This window comes from Apteryx mantelli, chromosome 4 (genome assembly GCF_036417845.1).
Source record: "Apteryx mantelli isolate bAptMan1 chromosome 4, bAptMan1.hap1, whole genome shotgun sequence".
Taxonomy (NCBI): Eukaryota; Metazoa; Chordata; class Aves; order Apterygiformes; family Apterygidae; genus Apteryx; species Apteryx mantelli.
Genome location: NC_089981.1, coordinates 38,814,562 through 38,838,798, shown reverse-complemented (window position 1 = coordinate 38,838,798; position 24,237 = coordinate 38,814,562). Strand labels below are relative to the sequence as shown.

General features: G+C 35.5%; 1 protein-coding gene across 4 annotated transcripts in view; it reads right to left on the bottom strand.

Annotated features, from left to right (window-relative positions):
• The window catches only part of PPFIA1 (PTPRF interacting protein alpha 1), a 62,644-nt gene that overhangs the window by 20,163 nt on the left and 18,244 nt on the right, over window positions 1–24,237 (bottom strand). For all 4 annotated transcript variants that reach the window (XM_067296270.1, XM_013959430.2, XM_013959431.2 and 1 more), the window contains exons 3-18: window positions 18,983–19,084; window positions 18,130–18,294; window positions 17,126–17,200; window positions 16,695–16,796; window positions 16,241–16,462; window positions 15,351–15,497; window positions 13,360–13,494; window positions 12,188–12,271; window positions 11,432–11,563; window positions 8,982–9,044; window positions 7,640–7,719; window positions 7,210–7,360; window positions 6,276–6,499; window positions 4,969–5,203; window positions 2,585–2,736; window positions 1,655–1,827 (exon numbers count right to left, since the gene is read on the bottom strand). In XM_067296270.1, the coding sequence (XP_067152371.1) occupies window positions 1,655–1,827; window positions 2,585–2,736; window positions 4,969–5,203; window positions 6,276–6,499; window positions 7,210–7,360; window positions 7,640–7,719; window positions 8,982–9,044; window positions 11,432–11,563; window positions 12,188–12,271; window positions 13,360–13,494; window positions 15,351–15,497; window positions 16,241–16,462; window positions 16,695–16,796; window positions 17,126–17,200; window positions 18,130–18,294; window positions 18,983–19,084 (2,242 nt within the window). The remainder of the gene's footprint in view (window positions 1–1,654; window positions 1,828–2,584; window positions 2,737–4,968; window positions 5,204–6,275; window positions 6,500–7,209; window positions 7,361–7,639; window positions 7,720–8,981; window positions 9,045–11,431; window positions 11,564–12,187; window positions 12,272–13,359; window positions 13,495–15,350; window positions 15,498–16,240; window positions 16,463–16,694; window positions 16,797–17,125; window positions 17,201–18,129; window positions 18,295–18,982; window positions 19,085–24,237) is intronic.

Genomic DNA, 24,237 nt, shown 5'->3' with positions numbered 1-24,237 from the left:
TACTATAACGGTCCTTAAGAAATTAATACAAGAGAGATGATTTGTCACATGTTATGTTTCATCTTGTTACAACACATATATGCTAGTGGAAAGCCATCTGGTATTGCCTTTCAGCAGTACCTGCGGTGCAACCCTGAGGTAAAAGTGTTTTGTTTTAAAGTCTGCCTGGGATACATTTGCCTTACCCAAATGGTGTACAGCAAAGAATTTAGTATAAGGGACAGTTAGTATATAGTAAATGCACAAACTAATTTACATTATCTGTGATGGTAAATGATTTCTGACCGTAGTTTTTCAAGTTCAATTCTCAAATAACATTTGACAGTTCTTCACCAGCATTCTCATCTGCTAAGTAACTCACTCATCTGCCTTGTTTATGTTGTCTTGGAAATATTATTCCTTGTTTATGGGACGTGCTCATTACTAGTGGTACTTGTTAGGAACCAAAAGTCACTACAATCAAAATGGATGCGACAGCACTTTCACCCTAGTATTTTTGCGCTGATTTATATTAATACTTGAAAACTGGGTCCTGCTAGCAAGGTCACATCTGAGCTCCAGAATATGTAACAAATGTCTTCAAGTGTGCAACTTCTGTTATTAATACACTAATAGCTTCCATAAATACAGCCACCTGGCTACTTGAGGTATTAAATTGCTTTGAAAGCATCAACTAACCAAAGTTGGCCTATATTAGAATGCAGACGGTTGCAAACCAACCTAAGTAGGATCAAATTTTTTTCATTATTATTTTAAAAAGGCTTGGAAGCTTGATCTAGCTTTCCTGTTAAAAGAAATACCATTTTTAATTTTAGAAATTCCACCATATTAGTTGTGCTGCTAGCTTTATACACCATTTTGCTGTGGCAAGCATTACAAAAAATTCTATTTGTCCTTTCAATTGTTATATTCCATTTCAAAACAAATTTCCATACTTTCAAAATCTATCCCTTTCTTATGATTACAACTCAACACTAGCTTTCTTCTGTTCATTACTGCTAACTGTTGGCCAAGAGTCACACATTCATGCAAGACTTGTTGCAATTCAACATTTCCTGAAAGGCCCCAGGTCACTTGCAGGCATAAAGGTGGGCAGGAACTATCTCCTGCAATACTAGACTAGTAATAAAAGCAGCAGATAGGACTTAGCTTTCTCTTCCTGACTCAGCTCTAGGAAGTAAACTATGACTTTCAGTCTCCATTATGTTGATTGATCAGTGTAATGAACTCCGTAACATATTGCATCCTGATTATGAAAATCAGAGATGAGTGAACTACTAAGTACTGATATGCAAGAAAACAAATTTGGCGCTCAGCCTTTTTCCTGATGGACCCATGTGCCTGCTTACTGAATCGTCTCAGCTTTGACACTCTGGCAGCAAAGTACTTTCTATACTAGGCAGGGATGGCAATGAGACCAACACAATCCAACTTCATCTTCCTGATGAAGGCATTAAGAAGGGTCTAGTAAATGGCAAAGTAAAAGACAGAAAAAACTGGCAAGCTGAGCTTGCGCACTACTGGAAAATTCAGTGTCACTAGTTTGGAAAAATGCTGCACATCAGCATCAAAATAATCAGTCACAAACACACACACGGAGACATACATCCTAAAAATCACTTTCTAATATGCTGATAAAGATAAGCAAACCAACCTTGTCCTAATGTGTCTTTGCTGGTTTGTCCAGGTCGTCCCTTTTCTTTCTTGCCAAACAAGCGACCAATAGAGGATTTGATCCCCTTCTTTTTGGGGGCTTTATGAAGGGAATCTTGGCTACTATTGCTGCTACTAGGATTACTTGCTTGCCCATCTTGTGAGCCTGTTGAACTTTACAAAAAGAAGAGTCATAAAGGAACACGTGCACAGTAACATAGCAAAAGACAACTTCTGTTTTTTGTGCAAAGTAATGAAAACTCAAACTCACTAATGACATCTACTTTCAGTTTTTAACGAGTCTCATGGAAAGAAAGGGATCTACTCAAATATGTCATTACATAGAATAAATAGTGGAAACTAAATCATGCAATAAAAAAGGGATAGAATACATACTACAACAAGGACCTGCAAGTCACTCTTGCTTTTTAAAAGTAATATGAATTAAAGTACTTAAAGTACAAATCAGAAAAGCCAATGTTGACAACCTATATTCCTTACAAATTAAGAGACAGCTGAAGTTTAAAATTCTTAAGTAGAATCCGTCCCAGTTACTAACTCTGAAAAGGGCATCCGCCAATTAAAAATGATGATAATTTTGTAACTTTTTTCTACATTTATAGCTTAAATTCAAACTTATGAAAGGAAACTGGAATTTTGTCTCTTCCATTTTTAAAATACAAAGTAAATTTCACGCAGAATTCTGGTACCAGAAGAATTCACATAAAGCCACTTTCAACCACAAACAAAATCTGTGCTGTTTATGCAACATACTCATTTATGTGTTCACACTTTTCACTTTTGAGACACATTTTAATATCTCTGTTAAAACTCCTTTAAGCTCAATAGCTTTGCTGCCAAAGTATTTCAGTCTGATAACCCGAAATACCAATTAAGTTACTCGTAGGTATGACTCTTCACAGCTACTTACTTTCTTATGTCCCTGATATCTTCATGGCTCACTGTGTGCAAAGCACCTTTTTGGACTCTGTCCAAATGCAAAGATCGAGGTGAGGATGGTGGTGATGTCTCACATTTTATTGTAGTTTTATCATCTCGTACCTCTTCTCTAGAAGCTGGAGACTAATGGAAAATGAATGAAAACTTGAGAATTTAGTTGGAATATGCTACAACATGAATCTAGTATCAATACTACACAAAAGATTAAAAGGAAAATCTACCATTTCAGTGTTAAAGGCTTCTTCTTTCCCTTATTATTCTGGAGCTGCATATTTTACCCTTGAATTCTTTCTAAGTTTCCTGTTACCCCTATTGAAAAACTACTAAATTTCACTCTTAGCTAATAAAACGAGCAAGCAGCAGTTGTCCTTTACTCATACATAGGGCTAAGAACTAAAGTAATTCCATCAGCTCTGTAAAGTCTCTTCTGTTAAACATTAAATGCTTTATATTCTTAATATCAAACAGCATATAATCTTGCTCTATTATAGGGCTACCCTGCAAACACTTTCTCTTATTTTCTTGTTTTCCATTTATGACCTAGTGGGCAAGGAAGGAAAAGAGGCATGCCAGTAAATAAGCTGAAGATTTTTACCTTTCTACGGTGTTTCCTTAAATCACTAGGCTGATAGATGCATGCAAAGAAAAGAAATTTAGAAGAGCCGTATTTATTGTAAACTATAGCACAAATTTAAGTCACTAGCGCAGACAAAATATATTCAGGACACTAACAGCAACAGCTATGGCACAGAAAAAGATGCACTGTACAAAGTACTCTTCAAATGACAAAATATTTAAATGTATCGCTGAAGAGGAAAAAAAATATATATATATATTTATATATGCATTATCTTCAGCAAGAAAACCAGTAAAGTACACATGGAAGCAAGGTGTTGCTTTTCAAAAGCAATATTTCTAGTTCTGTGTTAAGGACTCCTCTTGAACTATATAACAAACAGTAGCCATTGCAGGCAAGTTTAGTATGTTGTCTGCATTAGAGTCACTTCTCACACCTTAGTCATTTTTGCAGTTGTCTCCTACATAGCATAAAAAGTAGCTATACTGTAGTAACTCAAAAACAGAGTGTCAGCAATAGTTCACTTCCATACAGTAAGAGTTTTCTATTGTGCTTGACCTTGGATATATGACTAGAGCTAGTATAATGATTTTATTTAATGTAGGAAAGGCCAAATGATTCCTTCCTATGGTTAAAAAGAAGGAAAAATAGGCCTTTCAGTATACATATATATTCATTTTGGAAAGTTTGCAAAATAAATAGAAATGCTTGCTTTTAAATACTCTTACAAGACCGAAATGGGCCCAGTCAGTATTTTACAGTACATCTGCAATATTAGTGTTTGACAACATTCCTTGTCTATCTACTGAGATAGTATAGGCATGATGCAAGTGCAGTAATCCAAGACAATAAGGTGTGGTAAGACAGACATTACATGTACAACTATAAGTTTGGTTTTTAAATGCATATGCAAGTCTGGAGACAAAAAATGTATATAGGGCTATGTTAGAGGAGAAGCTTTCCCTAGAAAGTGCTTGCAAATACCTGTATCTAACATGCTCCTCAGCAGAAAAGTATTCCAATATGAGAAACCGCTAGGTTTGCTTAACACTCGAGTAAAAACAAAAATAGCCAGAAACTTGTATCTTGCTTTTACAAATAGATTTACACACATAAAACATCTCCTAGAAGGATTAATTTTTCTAAGCAGTTATATGAATGTCAGAGAATGGATACATCTTTCTCTACTCACTGAACTGCTAGCCTGAGCTACTATTTGGTCAAATACTAAGTCTAACAGATACTCTACCTAAAAGTCTCAACAGGCTAAAACAAGACACTAGCATTCATTTCTATTAAAAAGAACTGTGATATAAACCACTTTATCTTCAAGACTAATGCAAGACAGTAAGATAGGCAAATCACTTCTTAGCTGAATATTCAGTGGAACAGTGGACTGCTAAAAATAAATTCTATACAAATGTGTTTTATTGATGTTTAAAACAGAGGGAGCAACTAGCTGCTGTACCAGGGCTTGGGAAGAAAATAGTTCTTCTAGAAAGAGGAAGTAGAAGAGCGCAAGAATGGAACAACAGAAGGAATACCTAGGCATGAGATGCTGACCACATAACTGGGTTTTGATTTTTTTTTTTTTTAAATGATTATGACTCTAGCTTACACTTTTTAGAGAAGGTGAAAGAAAGCAGTAGAGAAACCTAGAGAGACTAAAAATACAGCTGAATAAGAAGGGAAGGAAGGAAAAAATTCAAATTAAACCTCCACTCTCCTAAAGAAAAGGAACACCATCTTCTCGAAAATTAAAATTAATGGATACTTACTAGTGTCATGATACCTAATCTGTCCACTTCCCGAGCTGGACTACGTGGGATCCGCCTTGGGGTGGAGCGGCCACTGCCAGGAGGGGAAGACCCAGCAAGGGAACCAGCTGCATATGAAGGAGGAATGGAGCTCATTGACCGAAAACGACCATGGGTGTCCAAGCTTCCACTACCTACTCTGCTTTCAATCTCCTCTGCCCGTTGTTCTGTATTTTCCTTTTCTTCTTGTATAAGTCTAAAAGGAAATTCCAAAGGAACATGACAGTCAAACACCACAAAGAGGATGACCCAGGCATAATTAAAAAAAAACAGACAAACAAAAAAACCAAACCACACCTACACAATACTTAGAAGGCAAAACAGCCACACTGAATCTTCTAATCCAATCAAGCAAAAAAGGTAGCAAATACAACTGCTATTACCACCACACAGGGGTTTCTGTCAAACTAGTAATACATAATCCCTTCCACAAATGGGACTGAGGCTTTTAAAAGAGGAAAACAAAACATATTTTGTTAAGCAAAGAACCTGAAAAGCATATTTAGGCATATGGCAACTAGTTAAGGAGGGAAGTTTAGGTACAGAAGGCTATTCTATTATCAAGTACAGCAACATATTAAGTTTGAACTAAAAATACCTGGACAACAGACAAAGAGAAGGCTAGACTTACAACTGAAGAGCTACTGTCGTAATATGTGTACTTCCACACACCTTGTTTCCCCTGCAACATAAGTGTCCCTTTCACAACGATTTTGTAAGGTTCATTTGGAAGGTGCTTTGTGAATCATTAATGAAAGTATTCTTCTATAAAAATTTATGTCATATGACAAACATTTTATCATTAAATTAAAGCCTCTATTTCAGCCACAAAAAGAAGAAAGGGAAGTCTTTCCAGAAGTATTCCATACATCTCAGCACTTCAAACTCTTATGAGACAGAAGATACTTTGTTCCAAGAAACTTGGGCAGCACATTATAAAACCAGGAACAGTATGATCAGGTATGATCAGTAGTGCAGCCAGGCATAAGGAGCTATGATTTAGCACATGCCTATTAAGTGTATACTAGTATCTTGTACTTTCATGTAACAGCTGTATCCACCACTACTACCTGCTTTGTAACTTTCCCCCCCACCCATGTACATTTAAAAGCACTTTTCAAGTTGTCAGATACTATAAATTTCTATTCCTCCCCCCCACCCAAGGAAACTGAAAGGACAAAGAGATTTGCTTGTAACCACACAGAAAAGTGGGAAATTACTTTTGATTTCCAGTGTCACAGAAAATCATAACAGCAGATAAACCATACCTAATCTCTTTGTTGATTGCATCCAACTGTTCCTGAAGCATCATGGCCAAAGTTTGAGCATCAGCCTGACCACTTGGTGACAGCAGATCAACTGAACTGAATATTGTCTCCCTATCATCCTCACCATCAGACACATCAACATCACTTTCAAATGCTTGTGCCACGTTTGCCAATACACTTGCTTGCTGGGCTCGCTCCCAGTCTTGCTCATTCAGAGTCTGAACCTGTTAAGAGAATTGAAAATAAAATCCAAGCTCAAATGGGAAGAACACAGCATTTTTACTGTTTTTCAAAATGTTAAAAATATTTTTTTTAAAAGCCCACTTACATGCTGAATGTATCCATCAAGACAGCAATATTTAGAGAAATGTAAAAACAAAAGCTATAATGTAGAAAACTTTGCATTTTACAGTTAAGTGAAATTTAAAAATGGACAATGCCAGTGAATAAATGATAACATCACATATCTTGGCCGTATACACTCTAAGTTACTGTAGAATTTTGCTAACAAATCCAATGAAAATTTTGGAATCAACTTTATGTAATGAGAACTTACACGTTCTGAAAGAGACTCTGAAATTGCTTGCAAAACAATAACATGTTAGATTAGTGAATGCAAGTTCAAATCTGAAAATGTACACAAAGAATAGGACTGTTTCAGATTATATTTTACAGGCCTTTCATACTTAAAACAAATAGGACCTCAAAATCCCAACTTTACAATTATTTGATGACAATTAAAATGACTAGTAGCTGTTAGTTAGTTAGTGAAACAGGACATAAGCAAATCTTAAAAATATATTTTGATATATAAAATCTAGCAGTTTTGTTGCTGTGTACTTGTATTCCACAAATTCTTCTTGCAACAGATTAGGTTAATCCATTTTGCTTCAAAAGTTTTTGTTGCTGTTATTTTGTTTTACTGTTCGATTACCTTTGAAGGTTCATCTCTGAGAGCTGCCAAACGCCCTTTCTGGTGACGCCTTAACACTGATGAGGTGCCATAGGAGTCTGTATGACTGTCAGCCACAGATGAAGATGTCATAGGGTATCTGAAATCAGGTATACTACCCAAATGTGGTCGGCTAAAATATGAAGGAACACTTTATCCTTAGGGATGGGGGAAAGGGGAAGGAAAAAAACAAACACCAAGAAACCAAAAAAAACATCCAAACTATTCCTATTGTCCTACCAGTTCTGACTTTTTTTTTAAAAAGCACTATAACAACTGCTTTATGTGCTCTGTAATAAATGTGTTTTATGGCTACAGCTAGTAAAAATATGTATAACAGAGAAACAATTATGTTTAGCAAAGTGACTTCAAAGCAAATAGAAAAAACTGTATTGCTATTAAGTACTGGTACCTATGATGAAGCGATGCGGCTCTGAGTCTCACTTGGTCATTTTCAGCCTTTAATGCTTCAACATTTAACATAAGTTGATCCTGTAAAAAATATATAAAAATTGTCTTAAAAAAAAAAATCAGTGTCAAATATTTTAAACTATTATTTAGTCCTTTAATCTCATTTCTATAAAACTCGGAACTAACCAATTTTAAATACTACCCTTCAACAATGTATAACCTAAAAATGATTTTTGCTACACACTACAGCACCATCACAGAAAGGCATCCAAAGAAAATTCTATCCTCTCTCTACACCATGAATCTAGGTAATGACATATACCAGAACTACTGAACAAAATTCACACCTTACTTACTACAATTAAGTGAGTATATTTAATAAGAAACAAGATTTTTCAAGCTTTGTGCACAACAGGTCCTAAATACATCCACTTTTAACTTGAACATTCTGATGTGTTCTAGAGACTTGGAATTTAACAACAAAACAATTCAATGAATAAGAAAACAACTTCAATGAAAGACTAAGAAAAATGGCTGATGGTGAATGTCCGTGACTCAGGTGAGAACTGCTTGGCTACACATACAAAAATTCAAAGCACATCCTACAATATATTCTGAAAGCGTTCTTCATTTTATTACAGAAACACAGCCTCTACAGTTTGGCCTAGCTACTTACTAGAATGATTTGGGGAGCTGCAGTACACCTGTGATTTAATAAGCAATAACGAGTATTATTTCAGAACAGATGGTGGGACCAAAAATTTTATTGCAAAGAAATGAAAGGCCCCACTACTATCATTCATGAAGTGAACCGATCAGTTATCAGGGCAAGAAAACTGCCAGACAAACTCTATTGTAAAGACCAGCAAAGTTTAATAAATATTTCTCTCCCTACACCTATTTCTTAAAACCTTAAAATTTTAAATCACAAGCATTTCATGACACCCACTGTTTTAAAAAAATATACTTATGGGAAAATACCTGCCATTAAAAACATTTCATTTTTCTTTTCACAGGTCAAGGTTATACGTGCAACAGTATAAAAATTTATATATAAACTTCAAACTTTGGTAAGTTACCAGTACACCCAGCTGCTTCATATATTCAGAAGTACGGTAACTAAGCTTTTGAGTAAAAAACTGTACATTATCTATAACAGCATCAAAAAATGAGAGGCACTCAATACTGTAAATAAGCAATAATACCAAGAATTTACTAAAAATAAACTTTTTTTAAACAAACTATGCAATGTAAATTTTTATGGGGCACCTCAAATGTGTTCCTGCTATGTTGCAATAGGGCAATTATTTTCCAATATAGTAATACAGTAATGTACACTATACCTTTTCATGTTGAAGTTCCTCTATTTGTTTTTTTGCATTTTCAATTTCTCGAAGAAGAGAATTCTAAAACAAAATGTATCACAAATTACATTACTCAAAGCTTACAACTCTTATCTTAACCATAAGCAGGGTGAGCATCAAGAAATTTCAGTCACGCCATGTATCTTAAGTCACAGACAACTTGCTTATTGTGCTTACAACCATTTCTCTGATTATAGCTCAAGGTTTATCCTTTCAGGTCTACAGCCCTTTAGCCTGTTATTCTCCTTTTGACAAAATTCAGTAAACGAGGGATAATTAAGATACAGCTAAAGTAATTCAAATGCATTCACTGAGTGATTACTGAGACATTATTGTCTAATACTATGTTTTCCCATTGCTTTGATTTGCCTGAACTATAACGATACAATAATATCTCAGATGTACAGTACCTCCAAAATCCGACTTAGTGGTCTTCAGAACTGAGTTCTTTTATCTATCAAGATGTCACAGTGATTCCAGCAAATGTATTTACAAATGCTACAATCTCTTTCTTCAAAGCGTTCCCAAACTCTAAGACTAAGAATCATGGGAGAGCTAAGAATCATACGACAGCTACAATGATCAAACAAATTTCAAATACTGAATTTGATTGTAGTGCTATAAAACAAAAATTAGAGATTCCCCTTCTAATAGGAAATTTATAAGCAGATCATTTTCTTTTTGCTCTCCATTGTTGCCAAAAAGTGCCGTTAAACATATTTCCTGGGGATAATACCACTATTTGCACCTTAAAACTGTAATAAAACTTCATATGCCAACAAACAAGTCATTCTAGGAGAAGAACACAAGTGATCAGAAGAAAAAGTCTTAAAAAGTCTTATAATTTTACATGTATATTTATTCCCAACTTATCATAAAAATATGAGCTGGTAGCCATAGCAGGATACTTACAGCAAAGGATCACTAAAATCTCCTCATTATATTCATGAATGTAAATCCATACATAGGGTTAGGGTTAACCATAGCCCCCTCCCCCCCAACCATTCCCCCAACATTGTCATAAAAAAAGAAAATGCAGTCAGCAGCTTATCTGAAATTGATTTTATAAAGATTGTTAGATCAACCTTGTTGATGTTATAATAAGGCCCATAACAAAAACTTCAGAAACATTAGGAGCAGTTGGTGCTCTTGGAAATAGCAATATTATTTAAAAATCACAAGCCAAAAGCTTGCAGGTTTAGATGCCAGATGACAGGCACCTAAATCATTAACTCAAAGGACAAGAATCAGTAGGACTCACATTTGTCATGCACTACCTGATTTTTCCTCACTTCCTATAGCACAAAAGCAAGGAAAAGAAAGAACCAAATCTTGTAATGGTCTGAGGTGAGGACAGCCCTAGAATTCTGGAAAGACATGTCAGATACCTGACTGATGGTTTAGGGAAGAGAACTGAGTTGACATGAATCCAAGAGAAAGTAAACATCTGTTAAAGCCCGGATGCATCACTAAGTATTGCAATTGCCCGTAATTTGTTTCCATGACCTTAAAACAAAAGCCATGCAAGCTTTTACTAAACCATTTCCCCAGATCATTTCAGCCTGCTATACAAGAAATTAAGTATTTTTTTTTAAACCAAGAAAAAGCAACTCAAAGTCAACAAAATGCTATTATGATATGTACTGCTTGCTTTGATGCAGAATAAGGGAATCAAAGATAGGCAAATGCATCTTCTGGAAGAAAAATCCATGATGATCTAGATGCAAAATTGAAAGGAAAAAAAAAAGCTATATACACGTAAGACAGAAGAGGGACAGAAGAGGGACAGAAGAGGGACAGAAGAGGGACAGAAGAGGGACAGAAGAGGGACAGAAGAGGGACAGAAGAGGGACAGAAGAGGGACAGAAGAGGGACAGAAGAGGGACAGAAGAGGGACAGAACTATTACAGGGGAAGGATCCAAGATGTGCATTGATGATCAAGGGAGTAGTCTCTTTATATTCATATAACCTGCCTCAGAACAATCTACATGGGAGGAAAAGACAAGATACTTTCAACTTGCAAGAAACCCAGGATGACTCTGTGTAACTACTATAGACAAGAAGGAGTGGGAAACAAGAACTGTACTGAAAAGGTCAAAGTTCTAGTCCTAATACTACAGACCTGTCTTACACTGGATGAGCCTACTTATGCAGTTTGCACCAATCAACTAAGAAAAGATAAAGCTTCTTAAAAGATGTCTTCTCAACACTGAAGAACCTGAAGAATCCAGGGGCAACCTCAAAAAAAGGAATTTTAAGAACGTTTTTTCAAAATTCACATTAGAAATTTCCCTTTACAGAAACTATTCTATTAATAGAAATTTAGTATTTATTTACTACCATACACAGACATTGCAAAAATACAAAAGTTACTATGGAATGCTGAACATCTAATTAATGAATATGCTGGAATGTGACTTAAGGTTACCTTATCTTCCAAGGCAGCCATCCTTTCCTTGAGATGAAGCTGGAGCCTTTCATTGGATTCAGAGAGAAGCTTATCAACAGTTTCTGACAAGCGTTTATTATGCTCTTCATTCATCTTCTCTCTCTGTCTAGCCTAAGATACATAAGGAAACTTGAAAGGTTTATAAAAAGGCTACTGAAATAACTTACAATTTACAATGTCTATAAAATGATTTCCAGGTTGTGAAAACAAAAAGCTTTCTTTAATTGAAATTTATTTTCTTTAGAGGAACCATTTTGCCTAAAGGATAAAAAACACTGCACATACTTTCATGAGTCTATAAGGGAGTATAAGGGACTCTAAGACTTTAATAATTGACGAGTTCCAAGATCAGAAGCCTCAAAGTCTAAGCTTATGCTTCATGACCAAGCACATCTCAGAATCAATTCTACTGTTAAAACCTATGAACCAATTTTTGCATGGTCAGTTAACTCAGCAAGCTCCCCCCCCCCCCAATCAGAAAGTGTGACTAGTAATTAGGTATTTCCAAACTTATTTCAAATTTTGGTTGCCAATTCACAGATTATTCTTGAGATTTAAGGTTGGCTGTGACAGAGGCTCAAATCTCCCAATTAGCAATCTCCCAACTACCAGTGAACCTAAACTCTGGCTTTATTTTAAAGACATAAAAACAGCTTTGTTGAATGGTGTACAGCCATGGAGGGGATCATATCCTTTCTTTAAGCTTTGTTTTTGTGACAAAAATATGTACAGTACCCTTTGCAGTTCTTGATTCTTTTCTTCTAGCTGGGCTTCCATCTGTCTGAGCCGTTCTTCTATATTGCCATGTCTCTCCTCAGCCTATCAATTTGAAAGCAAAACTAGAACTTATTATTTTTTTTTTTTTATAAAAGGTTTCAAAAGCATAACAAAAAGTTGATGTACCATAAGGTATCTAACATGCTTTGCGCAAACTGCCATTTACGGTAACACACAGTGCAAAACAGATGCCCTTCTATCATTGAAAGAACCTACTGAGAGTTCATGTTAAGTAATGAAACAATCCTCTCACTACTCTGTACTGTGAAACAACTATTATTTGCAAATGAGTTTGCAACAGCAAAAGTTCATTCAAACCCGCAGCAGTATCAAAAACCACAAAATCAAAACTAAATGCATATTCAGCTTTTCCTCACTGGCCTAGACACTATCACCCTTTGTTAGTAATCACGACAAAGCAGAAAGCAGCAAGCAGAAACAAGGACTAATATACAAATTCTACCTTCCTAAGCTTGGCGGTAAGCTCCAATACTTTAGCATCTTTAGCAGCAGAGTTCCCAGGAGACAAAAGGTCAGACTACAGAGCCAGTAAGGGACAGGAAAGATAACAGGGAAAGAAATGAAACTATGACTTAAACAAAAAAAGAAAGACACCCCACACTTGAAAAGGTTCATTTGCGGTTACTATGTATTATTTTTTCCAGACTTCATTATTTCATTTGCGCCTTCCAGAAAATCTTAAAATTAATGACTACCATTACTTCTCTCTCCCCACATGCACATATTCCCCACTTGGTTAACAGAGGAAGAAAGACCACCTTCCCCTTCAGAAACAGTTATTGTTTTAGAAGACTTTATGCCTAGTATTGAATGAAATTTAATAAAAAGTAACAAAGCAGTAATTCAGAGAGACATTTTCATAACGTAACACAGAGTTAACAAAAAATCTGTTCAAATTGTGAAGAGCAGAAATTAGTAAGAAGGGTAAATCATTACATTATGTTCATAGAGATGAACAGAAAGCACAGAAAACAGGAAAAAACATTTTCTGACCTAGATGGGGAAAAACAGAAACCTGACATTAATGAAAACAACACTAAGAACAGATTTCTTGTAGTGGGATGCTAATAGGGAAAAAAAGGCTTGAGCACAGCACCCGGGTGACCCACCTTTGAAAGCGCTGCAACTCTCTGTGCCAGCTCAGCTTCCACCTCCGGCAAAGTTTCAGCTTTTCTCAAAGTCTGCTGCAGCTTCTGTTCAGCCAGTTCCAGTCGTTCTTGCAATTGCCTATTTTTATCTTCACTCTACACAGGATTGTGATCAGCAATACTTAGTGTTAAAATGGTAATTAATTTTCAAAGAGGAAGGTAAAGAAGCAGATTACTGGCCTATGGAAAACAAGTTTTCCAAAACTGGTTTCATAATCAAAAGATGTGGAATCTCCTGCTTTGTCACATGAGAACTTTTTTCCCTGCAAATTTTTACTGCATACAATTTTGTGTATTCTGAAAGCAACTGTATCACCGATTAAACATAATTGCGGTGGGAAGCAATATAGAACATGTGAATTTTCATTGCCAAGGTCATGCTGAGGCTTTGAGTTACATCTATGCACAAGTTCCTTCGTATTTTAAATAACACTGCATATTACTACAACATTTAATCAGGTTTTTTTTGTTGTTTTGAAAGTCAGGGAGTTCAACATTTTTAACAATTATGACTAAAAGGGACTTCTCATGACTAAGTGTCTGGTTTCCTCTAGTTAGAAAATGATTAGCTAAATAACCATTTCTGGTTTGTGAAGTTGGGCAATTTCATCTCACACACGTGAGAAATTTCTTCCTGCAGTAAGGCAACAGTTACTTGTATTATAGGCTATAAAAATCACCTTTAAACTCCTCCACAAACCCTAAGCAACCTTATCTCAAAGGCAGTAAAATACAAGACAGTCCAGTACTAGTGCTCCTTGCTAAGCTTCTCAGTTCACAAGCAACTCCTCCCAGCTCAACCCCACCATTATCTCAACCAGCCTTCTCTCCTAGACAGTTCTGTTCACTGGCCTGTTTTCTCCTTAGATCGCAAGCGACAAGCCAGGTGGGCATTCTGTTATCCAGCTTCTCACAATTATGTTCTAACCCCATTTATTTATGCATATCTTGAAGGCATATTAAGGTTCAGGAGAAATCCTGACTGATGCACACAACAGATGTGTGGGGAGAAGGAGACAGATTAAAGGTAAGCATGACAACACAAACAAAAGCCAGGAACTTTTTTGAGTTTCATACCAAACAGCAAAGATTTGGTATAGCCATTGTGGGAGGCTGGATATACAAGAGGAACAAATCTATTAGTAAGGTTAATCATCTAGGTTGAAAAAGGGAAAATTTGACAAGTAGGCTTATCTCACTCCATGAGCAGTTTCAAATTATGCCATTAAGCCACACAGAGGCAAAAAACCTAGTGCTTAACGAAAATGAAGCATAGTACATAAATGAATCAAGGCCAGGAACCAAGGGACACATAGGTAAAAATGAAGGTAATAAGGAGCTAAAACTTCACCTTGGATTCCAACCTCCATTTAAAAATATTTACACATTTTCAAATAATCAAAACCTTTTTCCCTTTCACATAACATCCCATTTAGCTAGAATAGACACTGTTCAGACTAAGCAAAACTAAGCCAAAAAACACCTCAGGTCTGATGTATCTATCCAAGATCCACTGAAGAGCATATTCATGCCTCCTACAGGCTTTACTTTCAATGTAACTTCTAAAACTATTTTAGTTAAGAATGAATAATTGTCACACGTGAAACTAAAGCTGTTTAGATACACTTATAATAACTTAAAAATCCATAACTAACATGGACAACAGCCCTGCTGCAATGTGATCAAGTGCACTAAAATGTACAAAATCATCTCCCCTCCCAGGAAACTCATTCATTTTCAGGGTAAAACTCTCTACAAAAAAACTCCACAATGCACTCCCCTCCAGCTACTGAAAAACAAACACTAACAGCAGCACATTACAGATATGTTTATCTTCCTAAAACAGGACTGCTTAGTGTAGTATGAACATTAATTATTTACATTAATTTTATATTGAGCAGAATGTAATTTTGTAGCTTATTTCAATACTTGTTCTTATTTCAAATTACAACCTGTCGATGCATGGAATCTTTAGTGGCAATTTCATTTTCAAGTTTATCATTGAGGTCATGCACAGATGTAGCTTCACGTTGTGCAGCGAGGTAGCGTTTTTCAAGAGTTGTAATTCTCTCTTCCATGTCTTCCTTTTGAGCCATAGTCTACACAAGACACAGAACAGAATTTAGTCACTAATAGAGGTGATAATCATTTCGTAATTAAACTTAAAAAAAAAAAAAAAAACAGCTATGCTGTAATGTATACAAGTTGCATGTTCCATGATTTCTTAAAATTCACTGCTAAAAAACAAACAAACCACCACCACTGCCCCCCCCAAGCACACCACAGATCTGCTACTAATCTTCTCAGCAGCACAAATTAGAGCAAATCTTTTACTTCCTGTGGCTGGCCAAAGAATTTTCCTGGACCTAACTAGACTCCCTTTCAATTTAATTTAATACTCTTTTCTGGAGTAGACAGCAAGACACAGGATCTTGGAGATCAGTGACCGATTGATAACAGGACTGCCAATCATACTGCTAAAATTAAGGAGATTCCTCAACCATGTCTATCTTTAAGAGAAAATTTAGACTTCATTAATAAACTCAACATTTATGACAAGACCAAGCTTTTTTTCAAGAATATTTGAAGTACACAAAGATAAATTTCTAGCTTAATATATTCACATGAAGTATCCAGTTAATCATAAATTTTGTTTTCAGAATTTATCTAAGTGACTGGAGTATTTTAAAAGACGACTATCACATTAAACAAGTTTTTTTCCTCACCTTTCAAACCAAAAAAGTTTAAAAATACCAAGGTGCAACTAAGCACCAACACAACTGATAATTTTATAAAACAATTATATTTGGGACTGCCCAAATTTTGCCAGTTTACTCCTCACCTCTCGTACATCTCTCTGTAACTTTGTATTCATTTCTTCAGATTTTATTAAGTCTTTTCTAGCTGTGTCAAGATCTTCTTCCAGCTCTGCTACTCTGCTAGACAAAGCAGTAAGACGTTCTTTCATTTGTGTCTGCTCTTTGTTTTGCTTATCTATGATGTCCTGGAGTTCAATCACTTTAGCAAGGTTTTCATCATGGCATAATGAACCATCAGAGGCTCTCTATTAAACAGAAAAATGTATTTAAATATTACATTTAAAATCTGAGAAACAAAAACCGTTACATACATGAATACACCCTTCCCCCAAGATAATTTTATTATTGTATAGACTGCAAAAAGTGAAATTGTGATAAGAGACTTCTAAATTAAATCTTCACTCAAAATCAGATATTCAAGTTTAGGCATAAGACTCATATCAGCTTTAAAAATAAATAAATAAATAAAAGCTATACCTTCCCATTCGCAGTTGGTGTGTTTTCTTGTTCATGATTTATATCCAGCATCCCATCTGGTAGTGTTTTTTTCTGATTGTTTTGCTCTTTCAGAATCATTAACTAAAAGAAAAAAGTTAATATATTATATGTATATAACAAATTCCACTGCAAGGTACGTATTAATACAATATGGTACAGGTTATCAAAAAAACTTATTCCATGATATCATTGTCCTCCACAAATTCTTATTTTAAAGCCACAGGAACTCTTCCCCCTCCCCCCCCTTTCTTTCAAAGCAGACTAAGTTAAAATCAACTTTATCCCATTTGGTATCAATTAAAAATATAGAAGTCAAAGAAAATGAACTTTAACTGAATACATTTGTGTGTGCAAATATTGATTAACCACATGCCCAGGCATACCTTAAAACTTTTTTTAAAGGAACCTACCTCTTTATGGGTAGTACCTAGTTCTTCTTCCAATAAGCTACATCTTTCAAGTGCTACTCGTAACCTCTCCCTTACCTGAAACAGAGTCATTTTGAATCATTTGCAATCATTCAAATCAAAAAGAAATCAATTTCATGTATAGCCACTTCACCTTGCATTTTCATATAACAAATGAAGCTTTATTTCTATTACTTTTGGAAACTACTTGGTCTTGAGTCAGTGCTAATGACAACTTAACAGACACTACAAAAATATGTCTAGAGCAATGCTGCACCTCCTAAAATGCAACTCAAGTTTTTTTTAGTCATAAGCAAATCATCTCATCATGACCTATACATTTAGACTATAATCAAACATATCCAGAATTTACCTAGCCTTTTGTAAGGCAAAAAGCACATATGCAGTTGCATACTTACAACACCTGCATATATGCCAATCTCCCCCCCCCCGAAGATACAGAATTTTACTTAAAATAATTTGCAAGACTGTCTATAGAAAGTTACAAAAGCTGTTAGCCAAACTATGAGTTGGCAGACAAATTCACAATAAACTTACCCACTTGCATAGTCTGATGCCAACACCCAGGAACAACTAAAGGTCAAAGTTCTTTTAATCCAACTTTACTTTATACCTCAGCATGAGCAGTTTCCTTTCTTCCTATTTTCTCCAGTACATTGTTTTTTGTATTACATAATCAAAAGGCTGTTTCCTGATACTATACAGATAAGCAAGTGTATATAGTCCTACAGCAAGTATGTTGCACCCGAATCATGCTTGGTTTACACTAGCACAGTGGATGAGGTACTGGAACAAGTTACAGAACCTTGCTTCAGTGCAGCATATTAATTTAGAAGGGCAGTTACTGATGCAGTTATATCCAAGCCACAATACAGAAAAAAGTTCAGAGAACCTGACTTTTGCTGCTTTAGCACAAACAACTGTTTGCTCCACACAAAAGCAAAAGGGGGTAAGATGAGAAGATGTTAGGTAGCATATTTCATTACCTTTTCATCAAGAGCTTTATGGTGTTCAAATAAAGATTTTAGTGCTTTGAGAACTTCTACTTCACTAGAAACTCCTGCTGGAGACTGAGCTTGTCTCTTAACAACAGTCATTCTGAGAGATCGCTCGTGCCTGGAGACTAGACACTCCAAATGTTCTAATAATAGCTGAAACAAAAAAGGAACAATGTTTATTTCTGTTCTGAATAGCTGCGAATAACCTTGCCTCCTAAAACATCAGGTTTGGAACTCTAAACTTAAAATCTGGGAGCCAAAGTATTATATCAAGTATATGGGTCTGTTTTTAACATTTCATCCACATAAGCAACATCAGAGTTAACACATTCCATACCTACTCCTTCAACCTAGCTTTTAAATACGGTCTCTACTTAGTCAATTCTTTTCAGTTCATCATTCTGAGAAACTGCACGCTTGTTACAAGGATACATACAGAAAATACTCTAAATTGGAGAGCAACTGTTTTGCCTGCCATCGTGTAAGCTGCTGGAGCAGATCACTATAGCTTGCCTATTTATCGCACTGATCCTGAGTGCTACATGATTTCAAAAACCATCACAACAAGAGGGCTGAATGACAGGTAACAGTGTTATCTTAAGCCTTCTACTGATTCTGCAGAGTGATATTTGTGACTGTGCATAAACTTTCAGACTTTCTTAATCAACACACATTCACACTACCAGGAAGATTCGTGTGCAAATATCAGTTGGTGGAAAGGGGGAAAAAAACAAAACAAACACACAACACTTATCTTTCCAAACTCAATGTTCAGTACTTTTCTCCATATAGCTGGATGCTTTATCAACAGTAATCTGAAAGATGAAGACAAGGAACTAACCCGTGTATTATTTCTTTCTGCTTTCAGTTCAGCAATTTCTTCTTCCTTTTCAAGCAGCTGTTCCCTGCATACATTTAACTCTTTTGTTAGCGCTGCAAATTCCTGAAATAAAACAAATACCAGCACATCAAATACTGGGATATATTGAGAGCGGATTCATATGAACACTTGTCATGATTCTTTAAGTATTCATTTTAAATATCCAAATAATTTTAAAAAGCCAATACAACTGTATAGTCATAGTAAATAAATCAACTTAAGTTCAAACACTTAAAACCATTATACTGTCAAATGTAAAGATGAAACACCTTTGACCAGTACTCTTAAACTTGTCTGTCTCCCCTGAGGCAATTATCTAAGTTAGGGTACACCTCTGTCAAGCAAATGGAAGAATCCTGTTTTTAATGCACTTTGATACTGTTTCAAATAAATTTAAAAACTGACTGCAGAAGGAGAAATGAAAAACTATAGCACTAAACAGTTAAAAACAGAAACCTGCAAGACATGGTGAATTTCAAGCCAATATTCAGTTAAGAGAGGCAATGCATAACTCTGGCACCTAGCAGAATACACAGGTTACTTCATAGTAGTAACACACTCTTGAAGCTTCACCACCAGAAAGACTCAGGCCTTTACCTGTATTTGTCTATGTGGCTACACAGCCACATAGGAATTTCATTTGTACCTACTTTCAAATCTTGCAAAATAAAACTGACAGAAGATTAACAGTCCTTTCCCTATAGTCCTGCTAGGTATCTAGGAAAGGCATTTCTTAACCCTGACCAAAATTTTCCAAAAGCTTAGCACTTTTAGTATTCAAGCTTTACCATTCAACTTCAATAAAGCTTTCATCAAACAAAATTGAACTAAAGTGAAATGGAAAGTAGAGTGAAAAATCATCAGGGAACAGGAATTAAGGTAACTCACAGCAGCAACTGCATGTTTATTACTATTTTGAACATTGAGAGCAGTCAACATTAAAGAATATATATCTAGATTTTTGAATTTCTGATAAATCTCTGTGTTTCTGTCAGAAATACATGATCGAACCAAGTATCTGAAAGAGCCACTATATCCTAAACTATTTCCATTCTCTAGCAACAATCCCACAAGGAATGTTCAACATAAAAAGCATTCAAAGCTTTGGATCAACTCAAAGAGCATACTCTGGATATAATCAAAGATACAACTATATGCCACATTTATAGGCAGATACAGGGAATAATCCTATCTAGCTACTTACTCCAGCAAAATTCAAGTTGTAATCTGAACCACATTAGGCATGACTATCAGTAGACAGGCTTGAATCTAAAGTCGCCCATATTTTAGAATAAGACTTTGTAAGAAGTAGGAGGAAAAAAAACAACCCCTCAAAAAAACAACCCCCCACACTTTTGTCATCAATACAACTTAGGATGCAAAAGTGAACACAAATCAAGTATGATTTCCAGGCACCTCTGATAGCTAGAGAACACCACAGAAGCACTCTGAAGCACTTGTATAAGAAAAGATGCAGTAAAAGTGGCAGTAAATAAGTCTTCTCCATCATTTAAAATAAGGAGAAACAACAGAATCATGTCTCAAACAGTAAGTTACTTCAGCTGCACAGATAAGAACATCAAGATAAATGGCAAACTGTAAGAAGAACATACGGTGGAAATACAGTATATGGTGTGCACTAAAGCTGTTTCTGGAAACTTTCCAAACTCTGCAAGATATACTGCTTAGTAGAAAGTAGATGCATATTAAGTACAAGCTTAAGGCGGGGTTATTTTGCAATAAAATTCAAAGTGACAGAAAACAGATGCTTAAAAACAAAGGACACATCAACAAATTATAATAGCACATCCGCAAATTCTAGTGTGCAGCTAATCACAGAATCAGGTAGCCTTAGCCAAAAGGCACTGCTGGCAAGTTCCAAGAACTAACTTTGTAAACTGTATTCAAAAACATGCACATGACAAAAATTTGTGACAAAGATTTTGACTGAAAAGTTGAAAAAAATACTGCTGTGCAACATAACCCTACAGTGAACTCCTTTGGGATTCCTAATGCATTAGGCTTTTAAAGGCTGCCATGAAAGTGATAGTAATACCACTACCACAGATGCAGAATCCACCCTCAAAGTCCCTCTCTTAAATAAAAATCTGCTCATTGCTTAAATAAAAATCTGCTCTTTGAAATCAGATTCAGAATAGTCCCTATAGTCAACCATCATACATTTGAAAAAAACAAACAAACCCTAAACTAAAACAAAACAAGAACACACACACAAAAACCCTTAAATTCTTTTCCTTTTTCAATTGCTAAAAAAACTATTTGATTTCTTTAACATACTGAAAAGACTTCAACAGTATAACTAAACACAAAATACATACTTCAAACTATGGAATCAAACTGAAACAAGAACTTTCACACAGTTCTTCCACAGACCTTCCCTATTTACATTCACATTAAATAATGAAATGTTTTCAAGTATTACTGAAACTACTAAAAGTACTAACAAACTCAAAGTACTTGCAAAGAGCTTGATACGAACTTATATTTTTTCTTTGCCCTTTTCAAAACAAACAGGAGTAACAACTGAAAAACAAACACAAAACACCAACACCAAAATTCACAAGCCTAGACATTATATAATATTCCAAAGGATGTCAGAATGACATGGCAAGTTCTGCATTTTTCTGCTCCCTATCTCAAGTCTTGAGAACAGTATAAAGCAAGCAGTAAGGACTGCCAGACACTTTGTTTCATCATCCTTCCTCAGCTTAACATCACTATTTAAGATAAATACAAGTTTTCATATCTTTAAGACATGTACGATCCCCATCTGCAGAAAAATTGCTGTACACTTCAAATCAAAAGAAGTCTATTCAGTCTTCAAATGATTATAGTACATGAAGTTCTATTCATTGCATACTTCTGTGCAAATGTAAATTGTAGCACAAATATCACGATTTTGACATGAACCATCACACTGTCAGATGACCCAAGAACACCACACAGGAATTTATATTGCTGCTACATAAACAGACTGACATGTATTTCTGGCATTGCAAAATACCTCCATTGCTGTTTGTTTTTCCAGAACGTGTTTGCTCCAAGTCCCATAAACTGCCTCATAAAGAACACTCAATGTCCTTAGTTTCAGTTGACACTGCCAAAAGACATGTCCTTTCTAGTTTTAACACCTACCTTCAAGAGCAGATAATTTGGGATTTCCTCAAACATTTCAAAAGGAGAGAAATGATTTGCAACTTTAACATCTCAAAAAACTTTCCAAATTGCCTCAATTTCTTCCTTGGCATTTGATGAATGTAGAGGAACAATTATAAAGGAAACAAGAAAAGTCCAGAGAAGCTTTCCTACTTATCCACAAAGCCACGGATATTACTGATTCTGTAATTTAGACCACCAAGAACTTCAGAACCAAGTTCTGCTCTGCTTCCAGTTGACATCATGAGAATGAATACCCTACTGTGAGGGATGACAAGGACGGGACCGAGACTAAGTGCTTTAGAGCACTTATTAAGAGAAAGAATCAGAGTGTCTAATATACTAGAAAAAGAACCCCTGTTGATTGGACTGCACTGGAGAATACAAGTATACTATATTAAATTGAAATGCTTACTGAAGAAAACTTTCTGAACCAACTGAATCATTCCAAATATGACTATTATTGCAAGAAATTTATACTCTGAACAAGAAGGCTAAAATCAGAGAAAGCAACTTTGTTGCTATTGTTCCATCAATACACTTCCTGGGTTTTGTCCAGAAGCTCCACAGATTTCAAAAGCAACAGCATTTTTTTCACATCAGCTTTTGGAAAGGGTTCCTTTAGTACAGTAGAGGCCACAACATAAACACCCTTCCAGAAGTTGCACTGACTGATGCCTGGCTGTGCAGCCTGTGCAAGTCTGATATATGGACTGACAACTGCTTCATTACTTGTGAGATCTTGGTCCAGGAGAGTGTTACAGCTTTCAGGGAACAGGTTTTCATCATGTTTATTTAGGAGCCTGACTTACAAGCTCCACATACAGTACATCTCAAACCAGTAAATGCTACATGACAGAAAAGACAACAACATTTAACTTGGGAAAAACTTGCAAGAAACAGATGTAATCTCTGAAAGTCTATTAACATGAGCTGCATATTAGAGATGTTCTCTGCTACTACAACAAAGAGAATGTTGTTTGGAATTTGCTTAAAACAAAAAACATTTTTTCTACAACAGAACGTAACCCTGCTCTTCAGCACATAAGGACTCACAGATTACAGGCAACTAGAAAACCTATTTAAAAGACGAAAAAAAAAGATATCTTTTTGAATTCCTCAAAAAAATACTACATATTATGTTAGTATCTTCTCACCATACTTAGTTTTACAAGGATGAAGATACATGTGTTGCATCTTTAAGAATTTCGCTGCTGGAAACACGCTAGTGGAATGTACCCGTTTAATCCTTAAGTAATGCACTGTTTTTCTGTTGACATTTGGTTCTGTAGCCTGCCTGAACAATCTCCCAAAAATCAGAGAAGCTGAAGAGATCATGAGAGGAACAACTGGGGAAAACACAGGCTATCAGAGATGAGAAGCCAAGGGAGTCTGAAGCAAGTTTCCCATATGTTATTTACATCACATATAACTTGCATTTATTCTGAATGATACACGCATGAAAATATGACAAATGCATATAGTCTTAAACAAAATAGAAAAATGAAAACTATCTAAGTTTAACTGGACTGTACTTAGCAGCAACTTCATTTTAAACCTAAGGGTTTTATGTAGCACAAAGTGGTCAATGTCCTGACATGGAATTTTAAATATTTACCTTCATTACCTAGCTATCAAACAATCTTTTGTAAATTTAATTTTCATTTGCAGTCCAAATATTTAATTTAGAATTTGAAAATTCCAAGTAAAAACAATTTTTTCCAACTATTGAGTCGCACTTTAGCTTTTTCAGCTAACATTCAGAATACTTAACAGTATTTAGAGTAACAACTGAAGAGCAGTCACATGTTTTAATCATTAAATTCATCCTTCTAAAAAGACAGTTACACATACTAACAGAACAAATCCAGAAGATGCATCAACCAATGCAAACAGTGCTTTGTCCATTTAATACAATAATTCTGATTACTTTTAACCTTTCCATCTCTCTATAATGTGCTAATGGGAAAGAGAAAAAAACAGTTTCTTTTCACTTTTTTCCCCACCACCTATTCATTATTTTCTGGTAAGTATCAGAC